At 43.8% G+C, this 23302-nt stretch overlaps 1 protein-coding gene across 15 annotated transcripts in view; it reads right to left on the reverse strand.

Annotated features, from left to right (window-relative positions):
* Positions 1–23302, reverse strand: part of TBC1D1 (TBC1 domain family member 1) — a 285275-nt gene that overhangs the window by 82688 nt on the left and 179285 nt on the right. For 11 of the 15 annotated variants that reach the window (XM_055086106.1, XM_055086103.1, XM_055086102.1 and 8 more), the window contains 3 exons: positions 21991–22152; positions 21022–21141; positions 19894–20033 (listed from right to left, as the gene is read on the reverse strand). In XM_055086106.1, the coding sequence (XP_054942081.1) occupies positions 19894–20033; positions 21022–21141; positions 21991–22152 (422 nt within the window). The remainder of the gene's footprint in view (positions 1–19893; positions 20034–21021; positions 21142–21990; positions 22153–23302) is intronic. The other 4 variants (XM_055086109.1, XM_024116511.2, XM_055086111.1 and 1 more) reach the window with 2 other exon arrangements.

Here is a 23302-nt window from a genome sequence, read left to right on the forward strand (position 1 = left end):
AAGGTGATATAAAAATGACCAACAAGCATATGAAAAGATGTTCAACATTGCTAATCATTAGAGAAATGCACATCAAAACCGCCATGAGATATCACTTTGCACTCATTAGGAAGTCCACTTCAAAAAAAAACAACAGAAAATACAAGTGTTGGTGAGGATGTAGAGAAATTAGCAACTCTGAGCACTGGCTAGTGGGAATGGAAAATGGTGCACCTGCTATGGAAAACAGTATGGCAGTTCCCCAAAAAAAGAGAACTACTCTATGATCCAGCAATTCCATTTCTAAGTACATATCCAAAAGAATTGAAAGCAGGCTCTTGGAAAGATATCTGCACACCCATGTTCAATGCATCATTATTCACAACAGGCAAGAGACATAAACAACCTAAATAGCCATTGACAGATAAACAAAATGTTCTCTATACATACAGTGGAATGTTAAAAAGGAAAGAATCCTATCATATACTTTAACACTGATGAACCTTGGGGACACTACGCTAAGTGAAATAGTCCAGTCACAGAAGGACAAATATTTTATGATTTCACTTCTATGAGGGAACTGAAGTAGTCAAACTCTTAGAAACAGAAAGTAGAATGATGGCTGGCAGGGGTGGGGGGAGGAGGAATGGAGGGCTACTTTTTAATGGGTATAGAATTTCAGTTTTGCAAGATTAAAAAGTCCTGCAGACCCATCACACAACAATGTGAATATACTTAACACTACTGAACTAAAACACTTTAAAATGGTTATGATAAATTTTGTTATGTGTTTTTTACCACAATTAAAAATTTACAACCATTTTTCAAAAATCCACACTCTTAAGCAGGATGCTACAGTGACTACCCAGTCAATCATCTCTCTCTGAAGTTATACACAACCCTATTTCCCTCAAGCGGCCAGGAGCCATTTGCAGGCATATTCATTACAATGGGAGTCATCCGCTAGCACCGAGTTTCACTTTATTCTGCCTCGTGACACAACAAGAAAACAAAGGACCACAGGGCCCATTTTTAAAACTCTGGCAACTCAGAAAGGGCAGGTGTGCAAGGAAGGATTCTTGATGATATAAATGAAGACCTGAGATTCCAGGATATCCTCCCAAAGGTCACTCCAATTCAAAACATGAAATCACATTCCCAAGTCCTGTCTCTCCGCCCGGCAGACATGTGAGGGTTTCCCAGGGCATGCACTTTTGCCTCATTTAGGCCCAAGCTCACATTCATTATGCAATACTGCCTCTCATGGAAGGAGACAGTTAAAGCTCACCTCTCTGACAAAGGAAGGAAGGAGGTGAGGTAGTAGGCCCAAGGTCCTAGAGGTGGGAAGCAACACAGCAGCCCGAAGCCCAGACCCACCCCCTCCAGGGCTGCAACCAGGAGGCTCGGAGGTCGGCCAACTCCAGGGTGCTGACCCTGTACATGATTCCTAAATACAATGCAGAGGAAGGCTCCTGTGGGTATTATGGTCTTTGAGCCTCAATCTTCTCATCTGTAAAATGAGGTATTGGATTAAGAACCCCTTTTCTTTCTAACATGAAAAGCTCTAAATAATTTAAGCTACCAACAATATCAAGGAGACTTTATTGAGCTCCACAGACTCAGGGTATCATAATTGGAATATGAAGTATTTAAGTGAACAAAAGAGCCCTTTTACCCACCATCCAAGAGTCCGTAGTCTCAGCTAAAAACCAGTGCAGACACACACGCCAAAGACAATGGGGACAGAACTATACCGTTCCAGAAAGAATGAAGTAGCAAAAGGATGATAATGAAACCATTTCTGACCCACAGCTGGTAGCAAAGTTATAGATCACAACCAAAGGAGCTGTGAGAGGTTGAGGGTGGGACAGCCAGGGACTGTGGCAGTGGAGTAAAGTTGATATTAATATGGGTGACCAAGAAGGCAAAAGCCAAAAGCCTCCACTGAGAGGCTTCTAAGGGGGAGATGACCTGGGTCACTGTGCCACCACAAAGAGACACCATGATATGTTTGCTTTTTTCGTATCATTGAGACGTTACTTCTTCAGAAAAAACCAAAACATATTATCAGGAACCTTAAAATGACTTCAACCACAGAGTTTAAACTTTAACAAACTATGTTATTTTAGAACTAGAACATACTGATTTGGACTAACCTATTGATTCCAATTTCAGAAAAAGGTTTTAGTTGTATGGAAAGAGCAATCAGAGATGATGGAACACGGTACTTTTTTTTTTTTTTTTTTAAAGATTTATTTATGAGGCTTCCTTGGTGGTGCAGTGGTTAAGAATCCACCTGTCAGAGCAGGGGACACGGGTTCGAGCCCTGGTCTGGGAAGATTCCACATGCCGCGGAGCAACTAAGCCCGTGCGCCACAACTACTGAGCCTGCACTCTGGAGCCCGCGAGCCACAACTACTGAGCCCACATGCCACAACTACTGAAACCCACGTGCCGCAACTACTGAAGCCTGCGTGCCTAGAGCCTGTGCCCCACAACAAGAGAGGCCACCACAATGAGAAGCCCGCACACCGCAAAGAATAGCTTATCCCCCGCTTGCCGCATCTAGAGAAAGCCGCGCGCAGCAACAGAGACCCGACACGGCCAAAAATAAATAATTTATTTTTTTAAAAAAAGATTTTTATTTATTTATTTATTTAATTTCATTTCACTTTTGGTTGTGTTGGGTCTTCGTTGCGGCACGTGGGATCTTCGTTGAGGCATGCGGGGTCTTTTCCTGTGGCGCACAGGCTCTTCGTTGTGGTGCGTGGGCTTCTCTCTAGTTGTAGCGTGCAGGTTCCAGAGCACGTGGGCTCTGTAGTTTGCAGCACGCGCGCTCTAGCTGAGGCGTGTGATCTCAGTAGTTGCGGCGTGCAGGCTCAGTTGCCCCGCGGCATGTGGGATCTTAGTTCCCTGACCAGGGATCGAACCTGCATCCCCTGCATTGGAAGGCAGATTCTTTACCACTGGACCACCAGGGAAGTCCCCAACATGGTATCTTTTAAGCTACCAGAAATAGAGAATAGGGTTCCATGGGCTTTTATATATCCTAATTTAACTTTTTAAAAAATTTTTTTATTAAATCAATTCCCAAACTATTCTCTGAAACTATCAACATCCTGAAATCTTATTTCTGCTGGAACCAGAGAAATTTGGACTCTCAATAAGCATTAGGCAACAAAGTGCTTTGGGACCTCTGAGGCTCCTTCCCGGGGCGGGTAAGCAGGTGGTAAGTGGCCCTTGGGAGCAAAGGTTTTTGAGACAGGTAACAGCAGTGGCGGGGAGGCCAAGGAGAAGAACCCTTCAAACGAAGACCGTGTATCTCTTAACCTTTAGGCTTGATTTCTGCAAACTAAGGCTGTCATTTTCACAGCTCAAATTACTGGTCACGCCAAGTTTAATAATTCAATAGAAGAAGCGGGAATCACCAAGTGATCACCTGTAGTTTAAGCCCACAAAGGAGAAGTGATTTTACAACTGGGTTCATTTCCAATAAATCTGAATACCTGGTAGCATCATGATTTGTGACAGAAATGTGCTTCCATTTTAACCTCCATAAGCCTAAACATATATTGAATGTTTCTTAATGAAAAATAGTTTTTTCCTACTATCAAAATGTAACTACACTGTAAAACTGAAAAAGAGAAACAGGAAAATACCACCTCTGACTACAACTTATCAAAACTTCCGTAGAATATCAATATGTTTTCTCTGTCTTTTTTTCCAGGTATATGTTATTTTTTTACACAGTACAGTCCGAGTAGTTAACAATAGAATACCCATGTTTGGTTAATATTCCAAAATCATATATCCCCGCCTCAAACAGAAACCAAGCACCATCTATAAACCAAGCCCTGTGCCAGGTCGCAGAACCATAACAAGACAGTGTCCCTGACTCACGGAGCTGGAAATGGGTTTCGGAAATGGCCTCCCAGTGTGTGCAGTGGTCGGGCAAGAGCGAAGCAGACACAGGCGTGAGAGGGCCCCGAGGCCAGCTCACACCCACACACAGCTGTGCCCTAGGTCCACGGGAAGCCCAGAGTGGCCAGCCTTTCCTCCTCCAGGGATCTTGAGCACCTCTGGCTGCTGAGCTGCGTGACATCTATTTGCTCTAAGAATTCCAAATTCTTGTTACTGGGTAAATATATCAATCGAGCTTCATTCCCAGCAGAGGAATCTTTAACAGGTCACTCAGCTTCTATCCAAGAACTCCTGGTAATAAGAAATTTACATACATACTTGCCCACACACATTTTCACCTACTTTTGGATAACCACCAACTGTTAGAAAGCTTGTGAGCCCCGGTTACTTTCACTCTCCTGGTTCTGCCTTTGGCTGGTTAGCGATATAATTAACGACAACACACTGACTTGTGGTGGCCGGAGGCTATGCCCTTTCTTCCCAGCACTGGCCCTGCTCCTCGACTCCTCACAGCGCAGATAACATCTTGGGTGGGTCCCCACTGCCATGCTGGCACCACGCTTCTCCCATCCCTCCCTGGATGAGCTACCATGACTTGGGCCAATCAGCTCCCAAAAACCTGGCAGTCAGGTACAGGTAATTGGATGCCTCTGGAGCTAAAAGATCATACGGACTCGGGGGCTGGCAGACTGTATACAATGATGAGCAAGCTGGGAAGGCTGGTGTGTAGGATGAAGAGGAGACCGGAAAAGAGAAAAAGAAAAAAGAAAAATTACATGATACAAAAGAGAGGGAGCCAGAGAGACTTCCTGGGTTTCTGACAACGTCCTAGTTTCTGACTCTTGCTCTTATCTTGAATTTTATGAGCCTCCTTCTGATTAAGCTTGCTTGAGTCATATTCTGATTCCTGCAACTAAGTGATCATTGACTGACTAAGGCAGGCTTATGCTCATCTGTCTCCTGAGCATCCTCTGAGCACTGCCTATATGCGGTGGGCACTTGAGGACACCCAAGAGCAAGAAACAACTTCCTCTCTCAAGAAGCTGGAAACTGGTTGAATAAGCTAGAATAGAACTTAATTAGGGAAAACAAACAGGTTGGTGATACTCGATCAGGTCTGGTTTAATGGAAAGAGAGCCACAATTCTAGGTCATTCTACCACTGACTGCCTGTTTGACCTTAAGTGGGTCCCTTTCTCTCTCTGAGCTTCAGTTTCTTCATCTGTAAAATAAGGAATGTGGAACAGATAACTTTCAAAGTTCCCAGTTACTTTTAGGATTCCTCGAAGGCCGTGGACTCACCTTGTACATATCCAGTAGCGATCATTTTAGAAGCCGGGTGGGTCACAGAATACCTTGCCTCTGCCCAAAGTCCACCACTTCGGTTAGGAGGGAACACAGCACAAGTGCCACCTGCAATGTGCTGTGCTTGTGATCCTGAGTCGAGTCAGGACGAAGCAGGACCTCAGAGAGCTCACCACCCAGAGCAGCGTGTCCAGGAGAACATGAATGAGGGGAATGGCCCAGAGCTGTGCTCTCCCACACGTAGCCAACCAGCCACACATGGCTCTTGAGCACCCGAAATGAGTCCAGGGCATGGAACTAAATTTTCACATTTGAGTTTAAATAGCTCTAGGTAGCTAGTGGCTACCATGTTAGATGGTACAGATCTGAAGGTCAGGACAAAGAACTGCAAGACAAAGCAGCAGCGGTCCAACAGGGACAAACGAAAACCCTAATGAACATCGGGAATGGAGAGGCTGACCACGCCCTAGAGAAAGGAGGAAGAAATGACGACAGGGAAGTGGGCTGAAAGATAAGGAGTCTGTCAGTGTTAGAGTGTGCTGGGCTGGGTGTAGAGGGGAGGAGCTTTCTGGGCACAGGGAAGCAGCACAGCACACGACGGGGCGGAGAGACACTCTGCCTGGGCAGGGCTGCAGCCCCTGGGCCCCGCCCCACGTCCACCTTCCCCTTCACCCCCACGGCTGGGCTCCCCTCGTACAAGGTGGCCATGGGCTCAGCCAAGAAACGGTGTCGCCAGCCTCCCTACAGCCATCAGTGACCAGGTGACAGAGTTCCGGATGATGAGACACAAGTAATGCTCGTCTAGGGACTTCTCGCCACAGTTCGCTCTCTTGGTGTAGAGGGGTCACCCTCCCCCGCCCTCAACTCCTTGTTGCCTCCTCCGTCATTCTGCTCAGAGCTGTAGGGGAAGCTGAAGGTGAAGCAGCCATGCTGTGACCAGGAAGCATCCAAGAGGATGAAACAGAAAAGTAAAAAGGAACCCAGCTCACTGGGAACATCACGAGGCCAGTGAATGACCTTGCCTTATCATCATCCAGACTTCTTGTTATGTAAGAAAAACTAATCCCTCTCCGGTTACACCAGTGTGGCAGGATTTCCAGTACATTCAGTCAGACACAATCTCTAAATGATGTCAAAAATCTGGTACCTGGAAGTGAGGGGCTGAAAAAGGTGGAAGGGGCCGCACAGAGGAAATTAGGCAAATGAATGGAAACCCGGTGACTTTGCCATGTGCTGGTAGAACTTCTGGTCTAACAGTATGTAGCCTGCTGTATGCTGGGACATATACCAGGTGTGACTGAGACAGGAGCGTTAAGGACCATGGAAGAAAACTTCCAGGATGTGGCGCACAGATTTCTCTCAGGCAGAATGATGAACTCAAACCACACTAGCCATTTCGCAGAGATAGAAGAAATACCCCTTTGTTAAGGCAGGTATCCCCGCCTATGGCCTCTAATCTAAGCCCCACAATCTAATGAGCCTTGCAGGGCAGAAAAAGCCCACTGTTTCTATATCCCGCCCCCAACACAAGGCTTGGCAGGAGACAAGGCTGGTGCTAACAGGAAAAAAGAAAAACCTCGCCTTGGCAACTGGGAAAGATGCTGCCGCAAAAGACAATTCCAAAAACCAAACCGCAGAGGTAAGGCTGTAACCTCTCATCGCCAGAGCTGTCCTTAATCAAAAGTTCTCAAGCGGGGCTGCCCTGGTGGTGCAGTGATTGAGAATCCGCCTGCCAGTGCAGGGGACACAGGTTTGATCCCTGGTCCGGGAAGATCCCACATGCTGCGGAGCAACTAAGCCCGTGCGCCACAACTACTGAGCCTGCGCTCTAGAGCCCATGCTCCACAACTACTGAGCCTGCATGCCACAACTACTGAGCCTGTGCTCTAGAGCCCATGCGCCACAACTACTGAGCCCACGTGCCATAGCTACTGAAGCCCACGTGCCTAGAGCCCGTGCTCCGCAACAAGAGAAGCCACCGCAGTGAGAAGCCCGCGCACTGCAACGAAGAGTAGCCCCGCACACCACAACCAGAGAAAGCCCTCTCACAGCAACAAAGACCCAACACAGCCAAAAATAAATAAATTAATTAATTAAAAAAAAAATAAAATTAGTGGGTGACAGTTTATTGAGGAGGAGGATATTTATATAGTTTACAGTATCTCCCGACAAAATACTAATTAATTACAAAGGCGAAAAATACTAACTTTACAAGGCAAAAACTACCTAAGCCAAGTGATCAAAGTTAATCTCACCAGTACTGGAACAGATATCAAGCGTACCCTGATGTGATGCACTGATAAGGGCACAACATAGTTTTTGTGGTGTTCTTGTCAAAAGTGTATATCCTGAATCTGATGGCAAGGAAACAACAGGAAAAAAGAAACTCATTAAAAAAGAGATCAGATTTGTGATTACCAGAGGCAGTGGTGGGGGAAGGGAGATTTGGATGGAGGTGGTCAGAAGGTACAAGCCTCCAGATGTAAGGTAAATAAGTACTAGGGGTGTATAACTATAATTGACGCTGCTGTACGTTGTATATAAAAGCTGTTAAGAGAGTAAACTCTAAGAGTTCTCATCATGAGGAAAAATATTTTTTTCCCTATTTCTTTACTGGATCTATATGAGATGGTGGATGTTCACTAAACTTATTGTGGTCATCATTTGATGTGTGTAAGTCAAATCATTATGCTGTACACCTTAAACTTATACAGTGCTGTATGTCAATTATATATCAATAAAAATGGAAGAAAAAATTAAAATAATCCAGAAAAAAAAGTGATTGGACACGCATATTTGCTTAAGCCCATGGGAGGATACTCAAGAAAATGAGTATCCTCTCTCCTATGTGCTTAAACAAATATGTTAACTATGCCTCTAGGAAGGGAAACCAGGTGGCCAAGGGCTGGAAGGAAATTTGGTAAATACTCTTGTAATACTAGAATTCTGCGTCATATACATTTATTACCATTAGAAAAGATAAGATAATTTAACAACAAATGCAATAATTGGGAGGCAGTACCATCTCTTTCCAGAAAAAGGTATTCCTCGCAAAGCAAACCTCCAGTTAGCTGTAATTGATTTTGGTTAAATCAATGAGAGAGCTCGGGTTGAGGAAAGAAAGTTATTGCTACTTAAGGTGACACAATAACTGTTGGCCTTTTGGACATTTTGGAGAGCAAACCATTAGTATGCTCTTTGTTGTCACCTCCAGAGACCTGACACTGGCCTAGGTGACTGTGGACTTTGTTCTTTCTTTTGTCCTAATGAGGATTTCTTGAAACTATAGATTATTGTTATAAAATATAAATAATTTTTCTTTTTAATGGGTAGATTTACTAGTTAAATTTTTAACTTCCTCCCTTTGATAGTTTATCTTAAAATAGATGAGTCAGATGACGATTAGGTACAAGCTTTGACTTTTTAAATGATGTGGTAATGTTTATAGAGGGTGTGGTTCACTAGAAACGTACGAAAGCAAATTCCAGGTTGACACTGTACAGCATTGACACCAATAATCAAATACCTTTTATTATCGTGGTATTAGGGTTTGGTGGGGCAGGGTTAAGGAAGTAAGGAGGGAAATTCAGTGTTGGTTTTCATAATTTCCAATAAGAATGCATTCATGGGCTTTTTGTCGATTGTTGGTCTTTTTTTCTGTTTTCTTGAAATTTGGAAGAAAATGTAGAGTGTACCTTGAGCCGCACAGTTGTAATTGGGACATCCCTGCTTCTAGTGTTTCATAATTATTAGGGCTTGGAAATGCCACCTTGCGATAAGGTTTTGCTGTCCTTTAAACCATGTGTTCATCCTGCCCTCTCATCACTTCTCTTTAGCGGGCCTCAGGCTGATCATAGCCAAGTGTTGCTTTAATGTGGGTATGTAGCCATCAACTCTAAATTTATGATTTTGGAGCATCCACTCTGCTTAAGATGTCCTTTTCCTTTTCTGACAAAATATGTAAAGGCTCAAGTCCTGTGGCACCTTCTCAGTTAAGTGTCATGTTCTTATTCCGCTGGCTCTGCCCTCTGCCCCTCCCCCCCACCCAGCCCATGCCACCCCCAATCAATTGTTGCTTCACCATGATCCTGTAATAACATTTTTTCTGGTCCTTGTCATATTGAACATTAGTGACCCTGTAAACCGCCTCCCTCCCATTTTCTCCTCAACCCACACCATTCCAGCTTTGATCCCACCACTTCACTGAAACAATTCTTGTTGCCAAGCCAACGTTTGATCCTCAGGCCTAGGGAAGCCCACGTGCCTAGAGCCCGTGCTCCGCAACAAGAGAAGCCACCGCAGTGAGAAGCCCGCGCACTGCAACGAAGAGTAGCCCCGCTCACCACAACCAGAGAAAGCCCTCTCACAGCAACAAAGACCCAACACAGCCAAAAATAAATAAATAAAATAAATAAATTTATTTTTTTAAAAAAGTTCTCAAGCTAACACACCTGGAAAGGGAGAGGAAATGAAGCATAATACTTAAACTTACTGTGGAAAACCCATTATTCTCTCAGGTATAAAATGCATACTTGGGACTACGAGCTATTTTCAGAATTGTGTGAGACCATAATCACATTATTCCTACTTTGGTAAATGATGATGTTTAAAATCTTGTTAGTACTCATTCTGCAAATATTTTCATTTATATGAAAGTGATAAAACACATTTACTTGGAAAAACATCCCTTCAGAAAGCAGTTTAATGTGTCCCTTTGCTTTATCTACGGATTTTACAAAACCACGAGGGCGCTGACTGTGCCAGCAGCTGTAATTTTGGGGCCACTTGCTCACATCCGATGCAATGCCCGGCCTTGCCCCTCCAGGAGGCACAGTACATTTTTCATTTAAATGAATGAATTTAATAGAAACCATTCAACTAGGAAGATTCTAATTCTGTTTTTAAAAAATTAGAATTACCAGTAAATAATGCCCTAAATATGTGCTATATTAGCAGGAGTTAACATTTAATTCTAGAACACTTCCAACATAAGAATTGTTTTTTCACTCTAACTCAGCTTATCACCACACAAACACTAACTTAAGTGAGTAAACCAGTCAAAACTCCTGATAATTTATTCCTAAAACTGTCAACAGCTCATTACTGTGATTAAGATGCTTGATCTAGAGCAGAACTGACCTGATTGGAAAAGTAACTGTGTGAACTAAGTGCCGTGGGATAACTGTGAATAACTATGGGCACGTTATTCAATATTTCTAGCCTCCTCTCCAAAATAATGGGCACGGTACCAACTGCACGGAGTTGATGTGAGGATTATCAGCTCACTGTGTGAAAATGCAAACACTAAATGCTCAATACAGGATAAGGATAATGACAATGGCTATTATTAACGTTCACTTAGTTTTACTGCAAAGAAGATAGAATTTGTTGGCTGTTTCATAATCTGCCATAAAATACATTTCTAATTTTCAATCTTTTTTTTTTTTTTTACTAACAACCACGCAGGGCTCTTTTAGCTGGAGTTTAAATCAGAATAGGACGTACCCTTCCTTGCCTATCAGCTTAAGAAATTCAGAGGACCTCAAAGTGTGGTCCCCAAATCTGCAGTGTCAGCATCACCTGGGAACTTGTAAGCACTGCACATTCTCAGGCTCCACCAAGAATTCAGAATCGGAAACTTTAGGGATGAGGAACAGCAATCTGTGTTTCCACAAGTTCTCCAGGGGATTCTGGGCACACAGTTTTGAGAACAGCTGAAAGAAATGTAGCCCTGGGCCAGTGTCACTAACCTGCGGCCCTGGGACTATCTCCCCTGCCTCCCAGAATGGGAGAGCTGTGGAAGCCCTGACGGAGGTTCCCCACCCCTCGCCTTCCCAGGAGCTTCTGGGGGAAACACCAAAATCCCCCGCACTCGCCCTCTCAGCCTAGAAGGGAAGAAAGGCAAACACGGCCAGCAGCAGGGAGGCTCACCCACCCCCACTGGCCTAACCGTCCCCATGGGCAGAATCACGGGTGCCAACTCAAAGCCCCCCAGAGGACGAGGTTCCACACTCACCCTTAAAACCCTTTCTTAGCACACGACCACACAAAACCGTGTAAATGAAAGTTCGCAGCAGCACTATTCAGAAATGGCCAAGAGGTGGAAACAACCCAAATATCCATCGACTGGTAAATGACTATATTTGAGGTCTATCCATACAATGGAGTATTGATTGACCATAAAAAGGAATGAAGCACTGATATGCGCTACAACACGATGAACCTTGAAAACATTAGGCTAAGCGAAAGCAGCCCCACTCATGGAACCACATATCGAATGATTGCGTTTATATAAAATGTCCAGAATAGGCAAATCTATAGAGACAGAAAGATGATTAGTGGTTGTCTAGGGTTTGGGGGGAGGGGGGGTTGGTTTTGGGAAGTGACAGCTATGGGTTTCTTTCTGGGGGACAAAAATATTTTAAAATTAGATTGTGGTATGGTTCCATAACCGTGTAAATACAGAAAAACACACTGTATACTTTAAACGGGTGAATTGTATAATACGTGAATTTTAGCTCAATAAAGCTGTTTTTTAAAACAAAACACGAGCTTCCTGCCAAGGACTCCTCCTTTGAGTTAATCTACACTCCCCTGGCAGTGCTGTCCAGGCTGTAGGGTACCATCATTCTCAGGGCCATGTATGTGAAGGGTCCATACTTGCAGGGCCCTAAAAGTTGAGTGCCCCCTTAAATTTTGCACTCAGAGTGCCTGTTTGCCTCACCCTAGTCCTGCCCCGATTTTGAGACTGCTTCAAGTTTAGATATGTCTACAGAGTCTATCCCCCTGAGAATAGTTTCAAACTACCTACCATTCATTTCCTTGCTTTACAAACTTCAGTGGCTTCCTCCAGTCTCTACAGATTACAGTTCAAGGGTGACAAATCTAGATCTTCGACTTTGGACTCTAATCCTGCAGGCGCACAGGCTCTGGAGTTAGATGTGCCCTAAGTTGGAATTCCCTGCCAGCCAGGGTGCCGTAAGCAGGATTCACACCCAGGCCTTTGGGCTCCAGAACCTCCAGCGCCCAAGCTCTTGGCCCTCAGCCCCTGCAGCCTTCCTACCAACAGCAGAGGTTAAAATTTCATCTCTGTATCACCATCAACCCTTGACCCCAGCCTCTGCACAAAGCGTAAGGACTGACTGTTTAAATGCCAATGGTTAATTAGGAAAGGCTCAATCAACGCTAACTTACAACTGTTATCAGGCACACAAACAGCAAACTGAGGTAGAATCTTGCCATTCACTGTGGCTTCCCCAACTGTAATGACGTGTCAAAAAGCACAATAAAGGAGAAAAAGCTAGTAGCTTCAAACTAGTGAAATCCATGAACAATCAATCCCTGGCTTGCAATACTTTATATTGAACCTGGTCTTTCTTGGCCACAGAAAAGCAAAGTTATATGGAAAGTTAGTTAAGAACAATCTTAAAAAGTCATGTATCTGGCAATCAGAGACCATTTTTTTCTTCCTTATTTTGCCCACTCCCTAAAACCTTGTACAAAAAGAAAGAAAAACATCCTGATTTCAGAAGGTAGCTCTCCCCATTCAATTAAGTTGCAAATGAGTGAGGAAGGTACATACTATAACCAAAAGAAGACCAAAACCAAAAAGAAGGGAAAAAAAGAAAGCACACTTTTCTGGGATTGGAAAAAGAAATGAGGGCGATCAAGACACAGGGAGCAACATTGCCACCAAGTGGTGACAGTACCTCAAGTCACCCTCTGACATCTAACTAAACCAGCGGTTTCACTGAGGGTCACAATCAGAATGCTTTGGGTGGGTTTAAAAAGAAAGAAGAGTTCAAGCACAGGACCATCCCCACCCTCCTGACACAGTGAGAGCAGAGGGGCAGGTGCAGCCCATATTATAAGTCTCCCCACGTGACTGATACACAGTGAACGCTGAGAACCAGGGATCAAAACAAAGGGTCATACAGATGTCACTGTGATGCTTACAGGTTCCAGTAAAGTCCTACTTGCAGTTATTCTGCTTATATCATCCATTAAAATTTCCCAATGGTATATAAATTTTTGAAAAGTTGGCCATGAACCATACAAATAAATCATAGTCACACAGCAGTTTCTACATTTTTCACAATAATATAAAATAGTCATTATAAAGATTCAGGTTATATTCCTTGGTTTTGCCATTACTATTTACATCTAATAGCTAATCCAATCGACTTAACTGTATCATAAATTAGGCATATTGACACAGCTATACTCAACACAAAAACCCTTTGAACTTTAGTTTCAGTGGACTATTTGCTTATACAATGGGTTTCAAATCAATAAATCTTATCTATATTAGATGCGTTTTCCTTTTTTAAACAAGACATGTAAAGCCTGAATGCTTCTATTGTTGGCGAAATCGGTAAATGCACAATGTAATCTGAAATGCTTAAATGAAAGGCATTAGACCAAGACTAAAATTGTTCCTTGGCACAGAGGTACGTAAAAGAATTTTCCCCCATTCCACAGTTGGGAGTTACCTAAAAAATTATTTCTTAACAACAAAGAATTATTTTTTGTATGAAACACTATGAAGAAAAACTGTGGAGTATTTCTACTACCAAACAGCTAAGTCAGAAGTTGATTTTCAGCATTTTTTGCAGGACTGACAATTAGGTCTGAGCCCACAGCTAAGAAAACAAACACCTGCACACACTCTGTGCCCCGCCGCCACCCAGGAGACAAAGCTTCCCTAAAAAATAAAGCGGCAGGAACGAGGCAGAGGCCAGATGTTTGGTTTCACTTGGCACATTGTCAGATTCTTCTTTATCCCTATTGCCATGTGTTTTGTATCACTGCATTCTCCCCACCAGACCAACTCTTGGCTTCTCCAGGCAGCACAAATCCTCTCAAAAAATGTCACTGATGACCCAGATTTATTTGAGGTCTGACACACACGGGTGATGCCTTAGGTTATCTACAACAGCAGAGAGACACACAGGAGTCCTAAACCTAGGACTAGATGGTCTGGGCTGGATGGACCATGGTCACTCATTCTAAGCCCCTGCCACTCACAGTGGACCAGTATCATCAGCATCACTGGGGAGCTTGTCAGAAACGGAGACCATCTGGACCCACCCAGACCCACAGCACCAGAATCTGCCTTTACCAAGATCGCCAGAGGACTCTGAGCACACAGCAGTTTGTGAAACGCTGCTCTAGATCAGGATCCGGAGAAAGCCATTTAATCCACAGGTGTGTTCACTCTCCATCTGAGGGATGAGCGTACTTCTACGGCCTTTACCTTCAGAGCAGGCCTGTGGTGGGGATCAACAGTGGGAAGGCTTGAAAACGACAAAGGGCGGTTATCAGGAACAATAACATCTGCCCGCAGCCCGCTCTACAGATGCAGTCTCAAACACACCCGACCTTCAGGGCTCTGCCCTGTGACAGATTTAACTGAACCCCCGTAACACCACCCTCTGTCGAGTTTATAGTTTACCAAGTACGTACCTTTCACACAGTCAGTCTCTCACAAACCTTTCACCCAAAGAGCCGGTAACACAAAGGAGAGAGAATGCCTTTCCCTGGGGTTTCTGGGGCACCAGTCATAAGTGGCCACAAACTTAAAGCATCACTGAAGACACTGCTTTAAATTTAAACCACCATGCAACTCTTAGTATTCTACTTTACAATCTACTTATGTTTGTTTTATCACAAAAATAAACTTGCCTTGCCAAGTCTCCAAGCACAAACTGGTGGTTGCCCTATTGATCACAGAGTTCCCCAGTGATGCGGTGATACTGTATACCTGACCTACCAGCTGAGAAGCAGACACCTGCCTTTCTCCAAGGGTCACAATGGAAACCACCCTGCTAGACTCTGGTAAACTAACTTCAAGTGGGAATCCCTAGAAGAGGCCAACTGGTCTCTGTTGAGTTAAAACAAACAAACAAACAAAACAGCCTGGGATTTGGGAATGTTTGCGCTTGTTCTACTAAACATTTATAAGAAAATTTCTAAATGGAAATTAACTGCCTACCAGTTAGGTCTCCAAAACATGAAATTCAGATTCTTACAGCTCAATTATTTCACAGGAATTGTGCACAGAGAAAGCCACACACCCCTGAGGAAGGGACAAGCTGACTTTAAGACAGTATCTGTGCAGTCTAATCTCTCCACTTCTGTCCACACTGCCTGGCTTTGGACTTTTCCTCTCTTTCACACTACATTTAATTGGAGTCACACTCCCTACTCACTAACATGTTTCTCTCTACAATTTAGCCCATCTATGAAAACCAGAACCCCCAAATTACAGAAAATTCTATTTCTCCCTCCCTTGTATCCTTACAGCTCTGCAAACACCATGGTTTTTAAATTTCTAGTTTCCTTTATTAGTTTTTTCCAAAGAGGATGAAATGGATGGGACAGTACAAATATCCCTGTCTCACTTTTTTACCTTGAAGAAAGGTTAGACCTGTTTCACTGAAGTTTGCAGTGCCAGAATACAAATGCAAAATAGTCACAAAGAGCCACTCTGAGTACCTGGAACATTTTTAAAGTTCCTTAAACTTTTAAAGGAACTGCTGAAGTGTTCCTTACAAGCAGACTTTTAAGTCCCTCATGCCACCGGCTGCAGACACCTGGGCTGCCCATGGGTCCCACCCCTGAGGCAGAGCCGCAAAGAGGCCTACAGGTGCCTCTAGCAGCACACTCTCTGCCTGGGACAGCCTGGCTGATGCAGGGACCTCTGGGACCCTCAGCTGCTTGAGGATCTGGAGGTCTCACAGCTGGCGGGGAACATGCAGAAAGCATGTTGGTCCAAGTGGTCCCAGACCACAGTGGAAGGTGCTGCTCTCTGCGCCCTAAGGATGGGAAGCAAACAGCGGCAGAGAATGAAGATGTCTGATTTGGGAGAAGAAAATTTAGACAGATGTTAAGAAATCAACCTCCCTTCCCGGCACACTCCAGTCTCAGCGCTAACATGCAGGGAGGGGTACGATTAACTGAAGGCAAGTCCACATGTTAAAATGCTCTGAAACGTGTTGCTGCCTGGCTGGCAAGGGGACACAGGAATAGACTGAGAACAAACGCCCGACACAAGGAGGCTCCAGAGGAGGGAGCAGGCCCGCAGGGCCTATGTGCAGTTCAGCAGGAACTGCGGGGTGCAGACCCACGAGCTCTGGTCCTGCGGACCAGCTCTGTGGTTTGGGGAAAGTGACTTCAGCCACTGCAAGCCTCTGCTCCCTCATCTGTGAAACTGGTGTAATAAAAATGCCAACCTTCTTAAGGTTGACTGGGGATTAAAGGAAATAACTCATGTAAAGCACTTGGCAAAAATAAGGGCATGATAAGCTATTATTATTATACCAATTCAGAGTTGTAAATGCTTTTATTTTCTCTTACCTCTCTCTTTCATACGCAGAGTACCTACCACTTAATTAAAAAATTCAGGCAGCATTTCTTACGTAAGAGCAGAAAGGACATAAGCAGGAAGAAGAGGAAGGAGGAGTGAGTTGAGAAATCACTAAGGACCAAATATTAAGCTTGTAAGAATCTGAGCAATTTACTTGCCTTCCCTTAAAAGTCATATAGCCTGTGGACTGGAGGAACCTGGTGATAGAGATAATGAATAATAACTAGAGTATGTTTCAAAGAGATAAATGCTATAGGAAAAATCAGGATAAGATTAGGAATGTCTGATGGGGTGGGGTGCCACTTGAAATAGAGTGGCCAGGGCAGCTTCAGTGAAAAGGTGATTTTCAGCAATAATCTGAAGCAGGTGAGGGACTTAGTCATGGTTATATCAGTGGAAGAGCATTCCAGGCATGGTCATGGAATGGCATGGCCATGGCTCACACTGGCCGCCAGAGAATCAAAACCCCGGCCGATCAGCACAGCAGCTCCCCCGGGGCTCCAGCAGCAGGACGGCGCGGGCCAGCGGCTCCATGGCAACCCCCTGCAGAGGGGCCGCGGCCAGAGAAGCTTCCAGCGGGAGCACCAGAGGGACTTCCACACGGGGAAGGTGACTTGACACCAGAACCGTGTGCACCACTGATAAGTCTGTCTAATCTTATGAATTCTTCAATTCTTAAATAAAATGCCAATAAAAACATCACGCTCCCCTATCTCAATCAGTGTGGCAAGAGGCATAATTAATCCTATATCATAGGTGAAAAATTAGACAGCTGGTTCCAGATCACGGCTCCTAAGGGGAAAAGCTGGGATTTGGATGCAGGCAGGAGTGGTCCTGCTTTCAGAGGAGGTTTCCCTGAATGAGCTCTAAATTCTTTCCCTAAGTTCATCTTCATGACCACCGCAGACCACGATGAAGAAGTCAGCTCTCTGCTTTCCTACAAACAAGCAGGTGATCCTGGGGGGCCTGTCAGGCAGACATTGGGGCGCTACTTTTAGTACCATTTCCGGCAGGGGAGATGGACCCACCAAGTCCTGGGTTCCCAGTTCCCTGGTGACCATGCCGCCCGGCCCGCAGGGTACTGGACGGATCTGCTCAGCGCTCTGACCTCTGGGGCAATAACAACTTATCCCATCTCATTCCCTACAAACTTCTGCCCAGCTGGGTCCAAGGGCCCAGGACTCACCAAAGAACCCTGTCCACTGCAAACATTATCAATAACAATGCAACTTGGAGTTAAATATCCATTTCTTACAATATTCCCAGACTAAACCAATTAAAAAGAGAAGTTTCCTACTTAACTTTCAAAAAGAGAATTCAGACACAAACTATGGCGTTCGTCCCCATTCCCTTGCTACCTGCTGGGGTGACACAAGATCACACTGTTTCATGCCACCCACAGTGCCATCTCCTTGCCCATTTTATCCTGGGGTTTTCCAGAGAATCGAGCATTTGCCAGCACCGACTAATCTTCTGACTCAGGTCCCCCAGACGCTGACCAGGAGATACCAGTGCGGGTCTCGTCTAGAAACTCACCGTACTTCCAGGAAGTATGGGAAAAGAGTGGCCCCAGGGTGGGGCCTGGAGACACCAGCCATTTCGTCAGAGGCCAGAGCTCCAACCAGGAGCTGTGCATTTTACAAGCCTGCTGTTTTCTACAGCCACTACCGCAGCAACCCCTTTGGCTTAGAATTTTACAAGTTTAAAAAGGAGGGAACTAGGTTACACAATCTGGCTGTTGGACATTAGTAGGCAATCTACAACATGAAAATGAAATCTTTAAAACAAAAGTGTCTAAAATGATGCTAATTGAAATAACTCAATTTACTAAAAAAATGTTTTTAATCACACTGAATGAATAAATCCAGCGCTCTTTTACATTGCTCCTGCTAGGGAACATCGGTATAGGAAGCTAAACACACCACTGCTCCAAACGCAATAACGGTAACAAATATGTTACCACTTGACATGTGATGTCTTTAGCTTTTCAAAGCACTTTCACGTTTATCATTTAATGTAATTCCATGAGATGTGAAGAGCCAACACTACTGTAACCATTTTATAACCAAAGGAACTAAATACAAATGAAGTTCTATGATTTATATCACAAAGCAAGCTGAGCCCAAACCAGACCCTTGTTTAATTTGGCAGAGGACTCATTATCCGAATCAAATATTAAGAACTCTGGGGGAGAGAGGCGGGGAGGGAGAGAGAGAAGAAACAACAATGGGGGGAGGGGAGCAGGAAGGGAGGGATCCTCCAACAGCACCTCCTCCCCCAAGACAGCTGCATGGAACCTAGTCTGAACACTCTTGGGTTAGCCTTGGCTGCTTCCTAAGAGACATGAAGAAGTGTGTCGAGGGACAAGAGTGAGTCTCCACTACATGTAGTCTTGCAATCTGAGGAATTCAAGTAATCTTTGGAGGTCTGTTTTGCTGTGCTTTTGTAAGGAAAAAATGTTTTCTGATTAAGGAACACTAAGGAAAATAAATATCTACTGTTGAAAGCTTATGACATCACTGGGCAGAGAAAAATCTTAATTTTACTCAGAGGAACTGCATTTAAACTCCTCTTTTACATTATAACTCAACATACAAAGGCCTAAAGATAAACTTTAGCACATCCTATACAGGCATACCTTGTTTTATTGTGCTTATTAGCTTTATTGTATTTCACAGACACTGCATTTTTTAGAAACCGAATGTCTGTGGCAACCCTGAATTGTCAGATGATGGTTAGCATTTTTTAGCAATCAAGGTTTTTTTAGGTGAGGTATGTATGTCTCTTTTAGACATAATGCTATTGCACACTTAAAAGACTATATTATAGTGTCTATACTATAGTGTAAACATAACTTTTACGTGCACTGGGAAATCACAAAATTTGTGTGATTCGCCTTATTGCAATATTCTTCTTATTGTGCTGGTCTGGAACCCTAACCCATAGTATCTCTGAGGTCTGCCTGTATTTCTTTAGGGGGCACAAGAAGGATGAGAGAGAGTCCTCCTGTGACACCAGATTGAGTGACAGCAACTGACAAGGCACAGATCATCACAGGTGTGACCAGTGGGATAGAGGTACCTCTAAAACCACACCATGCTGAGGTAGGGTGGAAACCTACACTTCAGTTGCAGAGAGGGAAAACAAATCCTCTGGAAACAGTGATAGGCATTGCCATTTGAGCTTCTCAACCAGGGAACTTTAAAATCAGGGGATGATTTTGACTTGAAATCTCACTTCACTTCTTCTTCCACCAAATGTGTTTTTGCTACAGATGAAACTCGAGCCACGATCTAGCTTTACGTTGGGGGTGGGCCTTACCTTCGTGTCTGCCAGGAGAATCGCAGGCTTTCTGCGGGGTGGCCACTCGAAGGAAGATCTGCTGCCTCCACGAGTGTCTCCGTGTCTTTACGGGGGTCCCGCTGGCGTCACCAAGATGGCTGGCTTTGGACTCAAAGTCCCTAAAATTACAAGACAATTGATTTATGACTGGTGAGGAGATATAACCAGGTATTTTAGCTTGACTTTTTGTTGTTTTTTAAACAGAGCACTAAATTATAAATTATCTTTGTACCAGCAAACATAACTAGATAATCACAGGCATCAAATCAAACTCGCAGTGGGGCAACACTCCCACAGGACTGCTTTCTGACAGGGTGCTTTTTATGGAAAGAGTAAGGTTACATGTCCTTAATTTATTTTTATGGTAAAAGATATTAAGAACTACACTCCATGGATCTTGGCTTCCAATTGGGCCTCTCTTGGTGCCACTTCAGAAAAGAGAGACGGCCTAAAGGGGGCACTGTCACCCGGGCCACAATCTCCCCTAGTCTATGTGAGGGGAGATTTTCTTAGCATAGGCCTGTGTCTCCAAGGATCATCACCAAAAAAAAAAAAAAAAAAAAAGTTAAATTACACAGAACCAGCAAGGGCAATAATTATGCAGTCACTTGCTAATAATGACTGTTTTAACATCTGTATGTTTTAAACTGCAAAATATAGATTTCAATATACATAAACACAATCACTAATTTCCTTTCTATTCACAGGACAACTTGGGGAACCCCTTGTAACTTACACCTGAACATATACCAACAACTGAACAATCATCTAAACTTAGAGATCAAACATCCTGACTGATTTACTGGCAGCCATATATGCCCAATATCTCTAAGTGATCTTCTATCACTTAGAGACAACGGTTAAGACTTTCTTTAATTTGCTGAAAATAACAATATATTAATAAACTAATCCTAGTCAAAACTGGATAACAGGTTGACTCCACATTTTTTTAAATCACATCATCAGTAAGAAAAAATTATAAGAAAGAAGATACAATAGATCTAGCGAAAATGATTTTTTAAATGGCAAAAGTACAGATGAAAAATTCCTATATGTCTAACAATCAACACTTCTACCCAGACTTGACATATCTAAATTAAACTCTACCTTTTTGTGTTCATAAAGTCAGAGGTGTTATTTTCATCTACAGGAGCCAGAAATTTTAGAAAATTTGGCACAGAGGAAGAAGAATGAAGTTTTTTCCGCAGGGCATTACGGTAGGAGATGCTGAGAGTGTGGTTGAAAAAAGAGTTTAGGATAAAGAAACACAAACACACAAAGTATAAAACATAACCTTCAAAACAGAAGAAACATTTTATAGTTCCAAGGCTAAGAAAACTAAAGCAGGTAAGAAATCAAAAATAGTTTACAAATGAGATTTAACTTTCATTTTCAGTCAATAAAATTCTATTATTTTAAATGAATGGAAGCAATGAACTAATTAACAAACATCAGTCCAGTTACACAAGATGAATAAATTCTAAAGATGTGCTGTGCAACATTGTGCCTACAGTTACAACACTCTGTCCACAGTTAGTAATACCAGTGAACACGCAAAAAATTTGTTAAGAGAGTAGATCTCAGGTTAAGCGTTCTGACCAAAAGAAAAACAAAACCACAACAATAAAAAATTCAGTCCATCATCCAAAATGACTCCTTCCTTCCGAAGTAGAAAAATAATTTTCCTAAATTAATGAGGAAGTTTCTGATATAGCACAAATTGCAATGTATATGATCAAGCACACTGCTGTTAACGCGCATGTGTGTGTGTGTGTGTACACTAGGGCAGGGGAATGTGAAAATAAGTATATAAAAATAATTTGCCATCAAGACTTTTCATAATAATTTTGAGGGAATTAATCAACAGTAAAATTAAGTAGATTCAAATGATAGACTGAAAATAGGAAAACCAAAACCAGACAAGCGCACGCGCGCGCACGCACACACACACACACACACACACACACACACACAAGCGGTGGCCCCGGGGTCCTTGAGTGGACATTCAGCACACTTTCTCTGCGTGAGCATCCCGGGAAGACGAACGACACTGAACTTGCCATGCGGGTGGCTCACCTCTTTGGCACAGCATTGCCACTCTGTTCTCCACTTGGGTTATGTTTGAGGTACTTAAAAAAATTGGGCGAGGAGGCGGAGGGGGTGAGACGAGGTGGAGGAGCAGGAGCTGAAGACTGACCTGAGCCACTTTTAGGCTCGCCAACAGGTGGATGATTCCCACTAAATAGCAATTAGAGAGAAAGCAGGGGAGTTAGAGTAAAAGTGGGGGACGGAACCACGCAGGAAACGCAGAGGACACACGGAGGAAACAGGAACTGTCACAGTTAGAGGGTGCTCTCCTCTTCTGCGCCCCAACTCCTGCTGGCAAAGGCAGCTCTCAGTCAAGAGGGCACCGTGAAAGGTCCCTCTTGATCACTTCCCACATGCCTATGTGCGCAAGAGACTCGTTTCCTATACTCCTTTTTTAGGATCTGACGGCGGGGCGGGGGGGATTTTTTTTAATTAAAACAAAAGCAAAGGAAAGCAAAACAAAATCCAGAGTTTTAGAAATACATCTCTCTTCAAAATGAACAATAACCTGCCTTGAATGTCCAAGTCTCATTTCCTGTGCATAAGTGAGCAGAGAGTTCATGACGGGGGAGCAAAGCAAAAGAGGCATGCTGGGGGACGGGGGAGGAGGGGGAAGACAGTACCACGCCCCCTCATCACCCACGCCCCGTAGGACCCTTTAGGAAGCTGCATTCTTAGGGGAGAAGGGAAATGGACTGTCAGGGACTTCTCATTTCCTGCCACCTCTGGCTTGTGTGAAAACAGTGGGCTTATTAGCAAGAGGACTAGAAATCTCCAGACAGGAAAAGTTCCATTATCACTAAAATGTCAGAAAAAGAGGGGTGGGAGCCAGTGGAGAGGCAGAATAAAAGGAGTGTGCGCACAGGCTTTTAAGAACCATGACAAGAACCCGCAAAGCTTCAAACAAACTACACTTGTCTCCAAAACATCACAGAATTGAATATTAGCTTCTGAAGCATGTCCTGCTTTGGGATCACAATTATCCAGCCAAATTCCAAAGAACCATCATAACTATTTTCAATGGCGTACGGAAAACAGAGCTGAGCGGCTCTACTAGATAGTCTGAGATTGCTAGCATGTGTCACTGCTTCACCAGCAACACCTCCAACACCCACCCCCGTGTGGACTCGATCCCTTATCTGTGCAGGGCCTGCACCGAGACACACGTCCTGGCTTCTGCAGCCACCAAAATCAGGCAGCAGCTGCACACAGGTGCGGCCTACTTCAGCCTTCTAAGGTGAGGAGTTTTAAAATATTTTTTTTTTTTTTTTTTTTTTTTTTTTTTTGTGGTACGCGGGCC

This window comes from Physeter macrocephalus, chromosome 7, assembly GCF_002837175.3.
Source record: "Physeter macrocephalus isolate SW-GA chromosome 7, ASM283717v5, whole genome shotgun sequence".
Lineage (NCBI taxonomy): Eukaryota > Metazoa > Chordata > Mammalia > Artiodactyla > Physeteridae > Physeter > Physeter macrocephalus.